General features: G+C 44.0%; 4 protein-coding genes across 4 annotated transcripts; 2 read left to right on the plus strand and 2 right to left on the minus strand.

The window, feature by feature from the left end:
* Positions 1–3,248: 3,248 nt before the first annotated feature.
* COCVIDRAFT_31696 (hypothetical protein) lies at positions 3,249–4,492 on the plus strand (the record flags this gene model as incomplete). Its single annotated transcript, XM_014695121.1, has 2 exons — positions 3,249–3,661; positions 3,712–4,492. 2 exons carry the CDS (start codon positions 3,249–3,251, stop codon positions 4,490–4,492), a joined length of 1,194 nt encoding a protein of 397 aa, XP_014550607.1.
* Positions 4,493–7,413: 2,921 nt separating this feature from the next.
* Positions 7,414–9,995, plus strand: COCVIDRAFT_20973 (hypothetical protein; the record flags this gene model as incomplete). Its single annotated transcript, XM_014695122.1, has 2 exons — positions 7,414–9,588; positions 9,858–9,995. 2 exons carry the CDS (start codon positions 7,414–7,416, stop codon positions 9,993–9,995), a joined length of 2,313 nt encoding a protein of 770 aa, XP_014550608.1.
* A 597-nt stretch (positions 9,996–10,592) lies between these two features.
* On the minus strand, positions 10,593–11,112 carry COCVIDRAFT_42918 (hypothetical protein; the record flags this gene model as incomplete). The annotated part of the gene is made up of 2 exons (XM_014695123.1): positions 10,593–10,912; positions 11,058–11,112. 2 exons carry the CDS (start codon positions 11,110–11,112, stop codon positions 10,593–10,595), a joined length of 375 nt encoding a protein of 124 aa, XP_014550609.1.
* A 3,822-nt stretch (positions 11,113–14,934) lies between these two features.
* COCVIDRAFT_115026 (hypothetical protein) lies at positions 14,935–15,252 on the minus strand (the record flags this gene model as incomplete). The annotated part of the gene is made up of 1 exon (XM_014695124.1): positions 14,935–15,252. The coding sequence occupies one exon, from the start codon at positions 15,250–15,252 to the stop codon at positions 14,935–14,937; it is 318 nt and encodes a 105-aa protein (XP_014550610.1).
* Between the last annotated feature and the right edge of the window lie 893 nt (positions 15,253–16,145).

The following is a 16,145-nucleotide window of genomic DNA, read 5'->3' on the forward strand; positions in this document are numbered from 1 at the left end:
CTCGACCAAGACGAACAATTGCTTGCTTATAGTTATGATGTTTGGCTCCGGCCTTTCTGAGTGGAGTTTCTGAGAGAAAAGAATTCTGAGATTGATTACAACTAGTAAGCAGCAACTACCGCGCACCCATCCTCCGCTCCACCAATCGACACCGTCACGCCCGCAACCCATCGATACCGTCACGCGTCGACACGAGCGACACGCCTGATCCACCCCCTACGACACATTATGCGACTTCCTCCAGCTTATCCCTCCTAACCGCCCTTAGATGCCTCTAAATAAAGTAGAGCGTCGCCCCTATCTATACTAAGCTCTCCTTACTCTAAAACTATTCTCTAAACCTCCTCTACTCCCTCTTAGGATTTAGTGTAGTAATAGCACTTTTAATACGTATTATATTAGCCTTTAGCTACTTATAAGTCTCCTTACTTAGTCTCTTAATATAACGTATTAATTCTATACTTACTTTATATACTATAAGCGTATTTATATAGTTAATTAGAGTAGTATAACTATCTTCTAACCTACTAATACTAATACTAATGTAACGGGCTGAACGCCCTTTGGATAGCTCCTCGATGGAATCTTGGCCTACTCGCAGAACCCGGGTGCTGTCTCAAGCACCCAGATTCTCTGCGCACCGCCCGAACGACGTTCAGACAATAGCCGCAGAACCTAGAAGCTGCCTCGTGCACCTAGACTTTACCGGCCCAATTATTACTTAGGTAACTAGCTTATATATAGATAGCTATATAGCTTTGGAGCTTAGCTCTTTATTAAATATAACCTCTTATATACCTCGTAATTACTCCCTAGAGCGCAGCCCCTTACAATTAAGAAGAGGTCTACACTACTATTATCGTATAGATCTATTAAACTTTAACTAGATAGATATATATTATTTTAGATCTCTTAGTATATACTTAGGTAGAGGAGAGTAAAAGGTATTTATCGTAGTAGAAGAGAGCCTTATAGAGATAGATAGCTTTTCTAATAGGCTTAGCTTAGAACGAGATAACTGCTAGGATTATAGCTAGGAGAAGAATCGTATTTTTAAATAGATAGATTTAAGATAGTGTCGGAATTAATCCGTAGTTGGGATAAGATAGAATAAGATAAGATAGATAGACTAAAGATATAGCGAATTTATAGATATTAGAGAGCTTCGCTATACTACGTGTTTTTATTATAACTATAGTTTGCTGTTCTACTACCTTTATCGCAACCTTGTTATAGTTATTATACCTAATAGAGTTATGCCTTATTATTATATACCTATTAAGAGATTTATAATATTTTAGTAGTATTACTAAACTATTTCTAAGGGTTTAAAGCAGGATCTCGCAGACTCTTACCTGATTTTTTACTTTAACTGTAGTTATTTCTTTAATACCTAATTTCGGCAGGTTAGGGTGCGGCCTGCTATTCTTTTCTAAGATAATTGATCTGATACGCTATATAGCAAACAGAGAAAAAAAAATTCAAGTCAGTCATAGTTATGGTGTAAATCCCTTTACTATAAGCTAATCAGAGCAATTAGTTAGCCTTACACTTTGCTAGCTACTATAGCTTCTTGATACTCTAGCTGCCGCCGTCCTTGTTCCTCTTACCCAGGACTTGGTCTATCTTATAGCTTCTAACTAGAACGTCAGCTTTGATACTAAAGGGTTGCTTCTAACTATTTTACTTAACAAGAAATTTTATCCAATTTACATCAGCTTTCAAGCTCTTTACTTGCGTTCTTAAGGCCTGATCGCTCTCCTCCTTTTACAACACTAAGTTGCGTTTGCTAGTCTTCTGCCTCATCAGTCAGTAATCTGAGACCGACCGTGATTGACTGCATTAATGGTCATGGTAGATGTTGCAAACTGCGCAGCTGTCGGAAGCATAAACTTTGTTAGTAATGCCACTGTCAGATTGCGATGGGTTATCAAGGTCAATAAATTGATGGTGAAAGTGGGTTTTTTTTCTTGTTTTCCCAGAGACACGCCCGCGCGTCTCTTGTGGATGGCATGTTACTTGTTACACTTTGGGGCCTCTATTGTTTCAGTCTGGGCTTTAGGCAGGTAGCCCTGTCACCAAGGCTCTGACTAGCTGTATACAGAATCCTAGTGCTCCAATCCACACCCATATTCTGCGACTTCCGCTGCTACTCATTTGACAGAAGGAGGGGGAGGACTATGGCACCTCGGCCTCAAGGAAGTATCCAGTACTTTTAAGGAGCAGGTGGGCAGTTATATGTGCAGAAATGGATCTACTTCATCATTTTACACAGGGGCAGGTGCTGGAAACTTAGTTGCTTCTAAATGCTGCTACTCCTACGGCTAATCAGCACGTTGTCCAGGGTTGAATAGCATGTCTACAAGCATAGTGCCGCTAAATTTCCTATTAGTATTCAAACATAGCCATCACCTCAATGCTTGCCTGCTGTCAGTGCATGTTGTAAATCAACACTTCATACCAGCAACAAAACCCCTCCTGCAATTGACTGTGATCTATATGCTATCCCATATTTCGTCAAGCCTAGAGTGATATCCTTAGCCTAAGGTGCATACCTAAGTGCAGAGATGATATCCTGCCTAGTGTAGCGAGAAACTCAGTGGGTCAAGAAGAGCTAATGAGGTACAACACTTTGTTGAAGAACTTGTCATCCTTACACTATCATCGGTCGTTCTTGGCTCACCGGGTGTCTCGTTGCATAGGGACGAACGTTATACTACGTCGTGAGACAGGCTCACGCTCCAGACATCCGGACATGCTTCCTATCAAACTTGAAGAGGTCTAAAAAAAGCTTTAAAACTCTCCATCAACCATCTGTCAAGTCGAGTCGTCTCCGACAGGGATTGCTGCGGTGCTGGGCTTGGTTATTGATCATCTCGACGGCGTCGTCAATCGACTCTTCAACAGCACCCCCTGTCTGTTGGGCGTCATGAGGAATAATCGACCATTCTGAGAGTGGTAGAGTGAGCATAAGGAACAAAGATGTCTTGCCTAGGCTTATAATCCCACTCTAGCATGGCAGCAAGCATGCCGCGAGCCCTGCATTCAAAACGCGTTTTGATTGGCTCTTTCTTGGAAGGCGCCCATCAGGCGCTAGCAGGGTGCAGCTACGCACATGATCTCGACCCACTTACTTGTCTATGTTACCCCACAAATGGCAAATTTTGTTCGCGTCATCGCGCTGTCATCGAACCGTACTTCTCAACGTCGTTTTACACTACGTTTACACCATTTCCATTGTTCTCAAGATGGCGGATCCAATCAGCGCGGCATCGGCCATTATTACGCTAGTCACCTTCGGTATTCAGTCGAGCTCCATGTTGTATCAGACCTTCAAAGAATTCAACAGTCATCATAAACATGTAAGAGAGCTGAAGACAGAATTAGATGCACTGAGTTTAGTATTGGCGTCTATACACCAAGCTATTCTAGATAATGAGGCAGACTTCACACCTTTGAAACTTCCTCTCTTCAGATGTGGAAGTGCTTGTATAGAATTCAACATGGTTGTCAGAGATGCCACTAAGCAATCTCATGGTTCTCTAGCAAGTTTTCGAGATTGGGCAAAACTGAAATATCTGGGTGACGATATCGACGGGTTCAAAGCCTTACTGGCTAATTACAAGTCTACAATCACTATCGCTCTCTGTGATGCGAACTTGTAAGTAAACATTGATATGTTACGAACAAGGCTAATCTCTTATACGACAGGCGAAAAGCTACCATCACAGCCAAGGCACTCAACGAATATCAAGAGCTGATAGAAAACACGGTGTCGGATCTCGAAGATAGCCTGCAGAGGATTGACAGCAAGCTACAACATCTTGTCGCTGGTGGCTCAAGTGGTTGTCAGACGAACTCAGACCAACAAAAAATCCAGCTCGAGCGTGATAGCATACAGAAATGTCTCGATATATGCGCCGAAATGTCATCGCATATCGAAAAAGGGCAGTCAAATGTGTCTCAAAGCATGCTCACATTCACAGAAGAGTATAACAGTCAGACCGACGTTGACAGCTCTGCCAATTCAGCCCAACGAGCTACAATCACCGTCCTAGATGATTGTAAGGAGAGGCTTGCCTATACATCGTCGCAGCTTAGAATACATCTTGCGGACGTTCTTCGCCGTTTAGACGCTTTTCAGGGCCAGACCTTTGTTCATCCAAACTCCAACGAACAAGACAAAATGCGAGAAGAAATTAACAGCATCAAACGGAGCCTAGCAGTTTGCGCTAAAGCTTCTGAAGACGCATCCGCGGAGCGAGTCAACATGTTCGATGAAGTGTCGCTTGGAGAAGATGGTCACCAAGTTATCGTGTCAACAGTCGGGGATTTGATTAACGCTCGACGAGTTTCGGCTGGTGCAAGGTCTACACAGTTGCTAGGGCAAATGTCTGATTCTACGCTTCAGGCGATTGGGCAGCGTCAAAGTCATGTCATTTCGAAACAGAGCCCGTTGCAGCAGGAAGATAGTGCGTCCTCTAGTAACTAGCGTAGTTCAATTCCCAGGAAAGACAATATAAGAGTGCATAGCCATACGGAACGGAATGCGTTCATAAAGAAGATAAGCTAACCGTGCTTTCTATAAGACCTGAAGAAATAACGATAAAAGGGTTCCGTCAGTACAGGAAGAGTGAGCAGCTACAGTTAGATGCCGCCTTTAACGCGAAGCAATGGGAGCAGTTCGTTACATAGCTTCCTTGGCATGCTAAAATAACCGCCGGCCGTCCTAAGCGAGACTAGCAGCGCTTATCCAACCGGCGACACGGACCAATCGATTATGCAGTTCGTACGCCTTGTGACGCGATGCACTTGATCGAAAGCCTATTTAACCTAACTTCGGTCCCATAGATCATCGTCCAATACGTTCAACTTATCGCCACACCTATCATTGCGATGGCTGAGCCTATAGACCTTGCTTCTAGTGTCTTAACGTTAGTCATTTTCGCCCACAAATCATGCCTTACACTTTACAAAACGATACAGAGCTTTAAAGCCTATCCTAAGCAAGTGCGCAATCTTATCGAAGAGCTAGAAGCTCTTATTAGCGTCTTACAATTATTAAGCGACACGATAAAGCTGCACATAGATGTAGATATCCCCGCACTTAATCTACCTTTACGCTAATGTAGCAGCGCTTACGACGAGTTTTTATAGAAGCTCTAGAAGTATTGTTAGAAAAAGTGGGTGGAAGTAGCTGCTTGTTCTAATAGAACTCAGAGGTAAAGGTCTCTGCCTTCTACTTGTTCCTAGTAGACTCAGAGGCAGCTAGTCGATAGATTCTTAGTAAAGAAGAAATAATGCTAGGGGAGAGAGATAAGAATTGGATTAATCTGATCTAGTAGTCTGATCTTATTATTGTGATCTGCTGTACTCTACTCTTTATCTACTAGTTATTTTACTTCTATATATACTAGCTGCTTTACGCAATATGCTAAACGAAATTATTGTTGAAAGGGAATTATGGTCGGATAGCGCGTTTTACCCCTGTAAATTCATCTCGCCACTCCTTGCGACTTTTCCTACTCTAGCAGGTCTTTAGCCCCTTACTCGTCCCACTGCATTGGGCCTAGTCCCATGCAGTGGGACGAGTACTATGTCTTGCACGCACGTGCGTATCCATACGTGTACGGAGTACATACGCGTAACACTTCCTTTCTCCTGTTTTCTCAGTAGTGCCAAGGCATACTGATTACTGTGCATGTCACATGACCGTAGCGTGGTTGGAAGGATTGCCGTGCAGCGTTTCGGCTACATCCTTGGTGCTTGCTTACTATTCGTGAGCGCAATCAAGAGTGTAAACATTCTGTAACGATGACACAGCAGTGTACATAATGCTGGAAGATGGTATGTAGCAAGGGTGAACGAGGGGAAACATCGATTTGCTCGATATAATCCAACATGGTGGAGAAGTTGCAGATATGCCCGGCAGGGCTTTGCATTCGCCTCTTGGGTTAGACAGTGTCGCACACGGAGGTGCGGTGAAAATATGTTCAATGTATTGTTTTTGCTATCTACCATCTCCATTCATCTGTGGTGTGTAGCCATTGCTTCTTTCTTGTTGGTGCAATGCATCTTTGTTGCCGTTACATTGGCTTGTTGCTTGGGCTCAGCTGAAGTCATTGATTCTGCGGCCTTGCATACATAGGCTGCGACACTTACTTCGTAGAGTAAGTTGATCAAGTAATTTGACTTGTGCGTTTATGTACACACGAGATGAGGACCGGCGCTGTCGGCCATCCTTTCCGCTTACGATAGCAACTTCATCATGCAGCTGAAATGAACTCTCGATCACGTGTGTCACCTTTGAATCGTGCGGCCCAGTGGCCAAGTGCATCCATGTGCAACAGCAAGGAACATATTACTTTTTTCGCTTGTTCTCGCGGACACTGATGGCAGCCGCCAGAAAATGATTTGGGATATCTACTACCATTTCTACCTGGACGAATCCTCCCTAAGAATCCTGACTGATCAGGCAAAAGAGTTGGCTTCTGTGTCAAACTCGCTGGATGCATGGCATGGAACAAAATATGGCAGCATACTGAGGTTTTGTGATCTCTCAACGTTCACCCGAGTAAGAGCCTTATGGAGGTCATATTGCATGCAAGACTCAAATGAGAACACAAGAACTGTATTCAATCGACTTCTCGAATCGACGATCCAGCGCGCTAAGGAGGTGAAGGCATACTATGTTGGGGGCGAAAATGCATACGTGACTACAGGAATACGTTCTGCAGCCCCGGTCGGTATCGCATACGCGGAGAACGCCCATGTGTTGTATCAACACTATTGAAAGTATGGGAGCACAAGCCAAGATGCTGAGTTCTTGGCAAAAACAAATCTTCCAAACCCTTTGTTTGCTTTCCATACCATTGGAGCGCCTACGCTCCACTATGGAACGGATCTGCTTCTGGGCTTTCATCTTGCAACAGCATTTGCACCAGTAAAAGACACTGCTTCAACGGGGTTTTAGCAAGATCGCTTCCGCTTCGCGTTATAGAGGCAGCACAATTTCAGTTTCGAACATGGTGTCACGCATTTCGGTTGTCTTCTCAGATGAACTTAACCATTCGGTTCTTTGCGGGAGATGCGATCGCTTTCGCACATGCTCTGCATCGTCTCGAGTTATCTGGGCATGATTGGTCAGGAAATGTCTATCGAGATGTCCACCACTTGAGTCCGATCGAGCTCGACAAAAAGGAGTACAGCACCACACATGGAGCACCCCTAAGATTCAACGTCATTGATACATCCAACCTCATCGATCATGTGGGAGCTCTCAACGTACTGTCAGCAGTATCGCCATTGCTGAAAAAAGATACGTCTTCTATCCTGTACACGGAGTCACTGGTAAGGAGAGAAAAAGATCATCGAGCATACACTGACTCCATACTTTGTGTAGATTTTGCCACCATGTCACTGTTGCTTGATCTCTTCCCTGTCGAGTACTGGACCAACGCGTCTAGTTCGTCTACAGCTGACGAGGTCACGCTCGAACAGACATTTCGCGCGACTGGTAGTAGTGGCCGTGGGCAGATGCGCATCAAGTTGACGTGGAAGCGCCATGGTTCGCTTTCAACTGCAAATTCGGGGATGATAGAACCGAGACTACGATTCAACGAAGCCGATTTGGCCCACATCCTTCACAGTGTCTACCGCAATATGTTCCAGCACGAGAACGCACTGTCACTGTTCAAAGACCTCGACATGCTCAAGATCAAAAGAAGCTCCACGTTGCATTACCATCGTGGTAGCTTTGCTGTGTTTCTCCATCGACTTAGAAATCGGGTTACTGTGAATTGGCATGATGTGATGAACCGCATTCTTGGACTAATTGAAAACGATTCTACAATCACAATGGGAAGGAATTATATCCAAGAGCTCTATCTCTACCTCCATACCCTGAACATCTACTCCGCACAGATATTTACTCAACCAGGTCATGTGGTGACTCCGGCTGGAGATGGAATCGGCAGATGGAAGGACCTTCCGAAAACAGTTTGCATAACCCTAAAAGTGCCAAGAAACAAGCTGAGCGCTCTGACTGGTCTTGATTCAACAGATGTCGGTACTCCAATCAGCCACTGTATCGTGCAGTCATCTTCGAGTTCGATAGTCGGGCGCTGGCAAAATATCTTCTCTGGAATCCAACTTGCGTTTGGTATGATCTCGACCGTTGGCGAGATTCATAGCAACGAATATGCAATCCAGATCTCTGAGGACGACTTGAGGTGGCAGGGTAAATCTCCACTTGTGGTCTCATTCATGACCCCATCTTGGCTCCTCCTGCTTAAGCCGCAAACTGCCATCATAGCTTTTGGACTGCAGAGTACACCGCAGACCTGTACTAAGTTCATTCGATCATTGGGGTTCGAGATGAACATATTCGAAACGACATTGGGGAACGACGAATGTGTTTATATCTCAAAACATCCACCCAATCTGACCAGCATTGCATCCGGTCACTATTTCAGTAGATCCGAGCACGAATCGTCTGAATTGGCACATGGAGAGATTAAAACGACCTTTTCCGCGATCGTTCTGCAACCAGAGGGAAGAATTACCGCCCTTTCTGGTCGTGTGGATCTTCTCTCAGAAAGACTGAAACATTCTTTGAGAAGTGGGTGTGCTGTAAAGACAACACAAACAGCCCCATGCGCCCTTGGAATTGCCTTCAACGGTAAGGATGCCCAGATTTTGTCGTCATTCCCGGTTCCAGTCTGTGGTGATAGAAGTAAAACCCGCATTGCAAGAAAGTCTTCTTACATAGAAGTGGAGGCACCTCTCCATTGGAGTGTATGGAGGAGCTTTCTAGCGTTTTCTCCCTCGTGTATATGGGAGAGAACTGCCAATGTACATCGTGTCGACATGAGACTGTTACCAATATTGGATCGGAATCGCCATGGTCAACTCAAATGGCTGTCGCCGCACGTAACAGGTATGTTTTCCAAACACGAACGAAGACTACGTGAACAATCCTTGTCCGTGGCGAGTGCCATATCGCCAGATGCCCGAGTGGGCTTCAAAGACTCACTGTTCTCTCTATTCATGCATTTCACTGGAATTCAGGGAAGACAATCACACATATTCGGCTTGGACAATCCAACTGGAGGTGGAGTTTACGTTCTCATTTTTGTGTCTTGCATAAGACTAGATCTTGGTAGTCAAACTGTTGTGCTTGACACGGGTGTATTGCCAATCACCAAGAGCCTCGTCCCCCGTATTGCAAGGTTCTTGTCAGCGGTCACTGAGAAAGGATTTTGCAGTATTAGAGTCGATGATGAGGAACTTAAACTTTGGAGGCAGACCCTGCCGTCGTTTGCGGAGAGATGTAGGATCTGGAAACACCATCCTGCATGCAACCGTGATGCAGGGTACATTCAACACACTCAAGATGGCGTCAACGATGTATTTTGTGCCTGTGGCCGTGGCTTTCTTCCCGAAGATTTTGTTCCAGATGTTCCAAATTGGGCTGATGTACGTGGGTTGGTTACTGGAGCGGCTATATCCCCAATATTCTCGGTTCCCATGATTGACCCGCCATTCGATGGTTTACTAAATCTAGACCCAGCACAAGGTGGTTGTACAGTATGTAGTAAAGGAAAATCTATTGGTGGAGGAAAACTCTTGAGATGTAGCGCGTGTCATATCACTAAGTATTGCTCCTCGAACTGTCAAAAGTCTGACTGGAGGAGCCATAAGCGCATTTGTAAAAGTGAACTTGATAGCGCAAAGAATGAACAATAGTGACATTTGTTAAACTTAGCAAAGTATCTATTTGGTATCATCTACTTAGAAGGTAGACTTTCAAGATTAGTGTTTCAATATGCGATTCTGAGAAGAACTAAACCCTTCAGGCAAATCATCTGATAAATCATCTCATGTCATTTAATCAACCTGTCGCTCTTCTGTTTATGCAAGATGAATGGTGCGAGATGATCCTAACGCTGTTTGGTATCAAGACACTAACGATGAGGCATTTCACAACAAAGTAGTGCCATGACTGACCGTTCAGAGAGTATGGCTACGTGATGCTGTACTGTTCCTGTGCTCACCTGAAAACAAAACGCAAACATTGCACACAAAGAGGCCGCCTGATTAACTTAAAAAACTGGTAACTACTCACAAAAAATGAACGATCGGCCAGTAGAGCCTGGCTTTCGCAATGGTAACTATGCTATACGCCACTACCTTGTCAGCCCGCTTCCATCCTCGCAGTCTCACTTGCGTTTTGCTTCGATTCGTTCTGGACCTCAAACATTATATCTAAGCTCACTGGATTGCGGCTCTTTTCTAGGTTGGAATTGATGCAGAGTGGATGACTCACGATCTTGCGAATAAAGTAGGGTATAGGCAGATGGAGGAAAACGTTTCTTCGAAGGAACCGAAACTTGCCAAACTCAGGTCGCTTAGGGAGTCTTCCGTGTATACATGTTCAGAGGAAAGGTCGACGTTTGCAGTGTCAATGTCATTATAGACTTAGAGGAAACACTTGTACATTTAAGCTACGAAAGATGTACCGTTACCCTATGCTCATATATATCATCGTGCTGTTGGTGGTCCACATGTCCACATTATCCAATAAACCCATGCTATAGCAGCCACGGATAGAACTCAACACATTGCGGAGCATAACTAGTCCAGCCATTCAAGTACTTGGAATAGTAGTCGCAGCTGCCTGTCGCGCATGTCCAAAAACCCAAACCATGTCTTCCCCGCCCGATGCCGTCCTGATCGTGTCGACTAAAGTCACCGCAATAACAACTCGGGTTACTGTTACGTACACCACGCTCATCATCCCAAGTGGCCCATCCTTCCCTGTTGTTACGTTTGCATGAAATACATATATAGTATGGTCGACCGGCGTTTCTGTTTCGATTTGACGGCTGCGTAATACGACGATGCAAAGTTGCTGAGCCGCAAACGCGACAACGAGGATGAAGAAGAGGAGGAAATTGAGGTTAGAATAGCCAACTAATGGATATCAGGATCTCAAACACCAGGACATCTAGTCTCCAAGTTAGCGATGCCACAGATCATCGCTTGTGGATACTAGCCAAAATGCTTAGGATGCCTTAGCCCCAGAGACTCAACTCGCATAGTGTCGGTCATTGTTGCACCTTTATGTATGTTCTCCTGTTTGTACAAAGCTGATGTTAGGTGTATGTAAAACAGGATACTCTTGTAGCTGCTCAGCGCAGGATAGCAGAGTATGTGCTGAGGGTAGTCTTCAGCTACTTGATTAACTACCCCGCTTAGTATTAGGCGTAACCCTAGGTCAGTATGGGCTACAGCTACAAACACCAACCCTCCAGCATACGCTATTGGATGACTTGCGCTATCTGTATTGCAGCACGACAAGAAGTAGCTTGTTCGATGCGCATGAATTTCTTGCATCACAAATATAAGTTGCACGAGTTGCTATCATGATTCTGGCTCTTATTCAACGCTCCTAGAATTCTGCTGAACCCTAACGCTAAGCCCAACATAGTTTAGTTTTGGAATGGGGGGGCATTCCAGAACGTAATACCAGAGTAAGGGTTAAAGTAGGGTTGGTCGACACTAGGGTTAGCGGTAATAGTAATGCAGGGTTAGGTTTAGGGTTCATCTTTACTAACTACTATAAATTAACTATAATATACGGTTAAACTATTTTTTTCGAATCTACATGTTAAGAGTATGGGTCTTGAGTGGAAGTGATATAAGACTTCTGGTGTCAAGGCTCTAGAGGTTGGTTTTCACAGATGAAGCGTCAGGGTGCAGTGGACAAAGGTTCTCGCAAGTAAATCGTATATTGTACTTGTCCTCGTAACTTAAGTTGAACACATCGAGCCATAAGGGCTCAATGCCTATTGCTATACTTAGGGCTGTTCCACGTTGTTGCATATTGTTGTACATTGTTCCATGGGTGGAACATCGTGGTACATGTGGTACTTCGTGGAACACACGTGGCTTGTTCCATGGTGGCGTTCCGCCAAGACGTGTGGAACATGCGTCATTGGTTGGTACTAGGCGGCCGGTATTGTGGTCTTGGGGAGTTGGGGAATTGCGGCTTCCTTCCTTAACTTCGCGAGGTCCCCTTCATTCTCAGGTTCGTAACACTACAATTCGAATAAATTTAATGAATTATTAATACTGTTATGTTATCTATTATTTTCGTTGTTCTAGTACTATTGACTACACTTTGATCTCTATTATAGTTCTAGGATAACTATATGTAGTTTGTTAAGTAAGTATAACTATATTTCTCTATACTTGCAAATAAATTCTGAAAGTTACCAGGTATATCAATAATGATTTTATCAGCCTTTCTATACTAATATATATTGTCGTGGAAATACTACTGTCAGCAGGACAGTCTAAATACTAATCAGACATGCTATAGTCGGACTACACAATCAACACTAAACTTATTTCCTTAGAGGTTATTAAGCTGTAACTAGTTTCGAAAGCCCACTTTACTTTAATCATAATCAACCCACATCTCTCTTTCAAGCTAGCCTTCTTCAAGTCAAGAAACTGAGGAGAATAGCGGGCCAATCTATCAACAAGGGGACCTATATCTAAGTAGCCCTAGCATGGATCTACGGGAACCTGTCCATATCTTAGAGTGGTGGAGAGTAAGTGACATTACATACCCCTATCTTCCCTAAGTTGCAAAGGATATTCTAGCTATACCAATGGCGCAAGTAGGTGTAGAGAGAGTATTTAGTATTGCTAAAGAGGTTATTAGCAATTGCCAATATCCGCTTACTGCCCAAAAGATTCCATAACCTATGATTTTCAAATTTACCAATTCTGATAAGATAGAGAGTCCTGATGGAAACTCAGACGAACCTATACAGGAAGCTACAGAACTATCTGATAATGTTAGTCATTGGTTTGAGCTCCCAGCAGCTATAGAGGAGTTGGAGACTCAGCGTCAGAGTCAGGATAGGCGAGAGGGGTTTGTTCCAAATCTTAGAGAATAAGCACCCTGCGAACCAAGAGCGCGGGCCATAAAAATGGAACAAAAGTTTGTTCTCCATGGAATAACTGTCAGGGGTGAAGCCGCAATCGCTAATCACTGTATATGCGACAGCAACACACCATTTACAAACTGCGCAATAAGGTAGTAATCAATAATAAATTAGGATGCTGATGTTCTAATACTCAGTCAATCAATGCATAGGGTGAAATGAGATAAACAGCCTTAACAGATTCTATTATCATCCTCACGGTTAGAAAGTAAGGGTTTCACTCTCCACCTTTATGCCTAGTGCGGGTCATGCCTATGCTATTTTACATTTCTAATGAATATTCGGATATGCACAAGAGTACTAGTTAGTCTTAGAGTTTAGCAATACCCAGTAGTCAAAATTGTAGATGCTGACAGTTTCGCTGTGCGAAGGGGGCGTACAGCAGCCCCACCAAGTGGCGAGATGCGTTTACCTATGTTAAAATGATAATATAGTAAATAGACACGTAGTCGATTGATTAGTGATTTTCAATTGGATCTCTTATACCGTGTCGCGTCAAAAGCGAGTCCCTTACATTATCTGCCTAATAAATCTGGTTGGGGTGCGAGCGGTAGTACGTACTCAAGTATGATTAGACACCCCACCCACATGAGTGTTGACATAGCTAAATGGCGTAGTTACAATTCTGGCTTAGGGTTTGCGGAAACGTAGCTCCATAGGATGAATTCCCAAGACACCAGCAAAATCCATAATAGCGGTACGAATCATATTTCCATCATGGGATAGGTCCTTTAAGAACATGACAAGGAGCTGGAAAAGATTCTCATATTGCGCTTGCAGGCTCTTGTATGCTACGCGACAGTGCTAGCATCCGAAACATATAGCATAGAAACCGCTCGTGAACGACGTAGTATCTTCGCCGGGTTTGTTCGCGTCGAGGCAGTTCAAATGAATAAGGAAGGAAAGAAGGCGTCCAGCTCCGAAGCCAGAAGCGCAGAACGCGCGGTGTCTGTTTAAGCGTCATTTCGCAAGTCTCTAGTATCTTTCAAATAAGCCTTTCTATCCGTGCTGGGCTCATACATTTGAAACCATTCCAAAGGCCTAGTACGAAATCCTCTGATGTTTTTGCAGAAGAGGGGCTCGTTGAACTAACTTCTAAGTGCAAATCTTGCTAATCACTTTTACGAAGTGAAAACTTTGTCATAATTAGCATAGACTATTAACTATATAGTATATTAGAGTAAGGGTCGAGAACTACCATGCCTAGAGAGGTGTTTACCATTCCCGAGTGTAATTAAAAGCCTTTGTTCTTTGCCATCGCTGTTGGGATTACTCGGACATGAGCATCCCTTTACGCTAATATTAAATTTTGTGAAATGTTGCAGCTCGCTATGAGAACAATAGTAGACTTCCGTCCATTCTTCACCAATCTTCTTCGCTATGGCTGTTGCGCCACGCATGCAGAGAATGAAGTACTCACTACCATTGTAGGTGGCGAAGCAGGCTTCACCATACCTTGAGCCTAGCAAACCTAAAAAGCCAAGACTGTTCAGCTAGAGTGTCAAGTCGCGTAATAGGTGGCAAATTATCATGTGAGCACTGCATCTTCTCCACAAGATACTTCGTTGCTTACCACGGGAGTTGGTTCGGCTGAGGGTTTTGGCGCAGTCTTTAGCACTCTATCTGAATTGAACGGGAATAAACCACTTGCGGCAAAACCAGCTTTGATGTTCTCTGCTGTGAATGCTTCGGATCTTCGGAATTTCGGAATGTCCGCTTCGCAGGCTAAGAGAGCTTTTACAGATATATGTATATTAACGTATAGCTATATAATCTGGTTCCACTAAAAGTATGTGACTTGCTTTTAGTATCTGTGAGAGATTCAAGCTGTGATATGAGTGGCTGCTAGTCCTAGAACCACTGGGCTATGTAATTTTATAGTTTGCTGTAAAAAGCACCTTCTGCTAGCGCGCAGTCACTTATCCACAAAGACATATTCGCTATCCAGACCCACTGCATGCCGAGGCACTTGCGCTGTTCTGATTGGATTAAGCACCTCGTATTCTCTCTTTACTATCTCCTCCGTCCTCCCGTTGTCGAGATGCAGAGCCGCCATGGCATGGATAAGCGACGAAATGCGACCCCTCTGGAGCATATCTTGTCGGGGATCGCGAGAACAGGTGGTTGCGGTATAGGATGCGGAGCGGGAGGAGGCGTTTAGAACATTTCCATCCGGGGAAGACCGCTCTTCATCTCCATTTGAGTTTCTATGAACTGCTTTGGAGGTCTTCATGGGTCTGGATTGTACCGATCTATACTCTCACAAAGCCTCAGTTTCCAATGCCCACAATACATATAATTAGTCTTTGGTAACACTTTCGCGTGATAATAGATTTATCAAATAACCTTAGCTCTCGTTAGCCATGCGTTCAGTCATTTCGCCGCGAACCTCCCGAACCAATTGAAATCCAACACCCGTGGAGCGTGTGACGTTCTAGGTAGATATAACTACACTAAGCAAAATAATGGGTTTGCGAGGGTTACAATCTATGTATCATGTAGAAACTGGAATCTTTAAATCGATAGAATGTACATATTATCCTTTGTATCTAGCGAGACAAGGTGAAGAAATTATAACAGCCAACCCCTCTCGGGTCCATCTGGAGGAGGCATGTATGACATTCTCTCATTAAATCCAGTCAGAGACTTAGCATGTTTGCTCTGTAAGCAAACAGCTGTCAAATTCCTGAGAGTATCCAAAACCATAGATGTATTTCCATGCTGCTTACCTGTAGGCATAATTACTGATAAGAAATCAAATTTTCACCAATGGGCACTATTTTCAATGGACTGAAGTCTTGTGTTTCTCGTGCAATGCGTGTTAGTTATGTAAATATGTTGCAGTGGGGTATGGCTAGTACCTAGCATAGTAATCCCATTGTCCATGACGCTTCTATGTGTCTTGTAGTTAGACCCACTACTATCAGCGAGCCCTGCTAACATGTCATCCCCAATAAGCCCCAACAACCTGGCGCAGAAAAAAAGGATGTGCTCGGGAGTAACTATACCCACTTGCAAAATTGGCTTAGTGTCCTGTAACGACTGTGGTAAGCGTCTTGACGGTGAGCGCACAAGCAACCCCAAGTTAGCACGGACCATAGTGTAGCTGGTTGTGTAGTGTAGCTA

Source organism: Bipolaris victoriae (assembly GCF_000527765.1).
Source record: "Bipolaris victoriae FI3 unplaced genomic scaffold scaffold_177, whole genome shotgun sequence".
NCBI classification, from domain to species: Eukaryota; Fungi; Ascomycota; class Dothideomycetes; order Pleosporales; family Pleosporaceae; genus Bipolaris; species Bipolaris victoriae.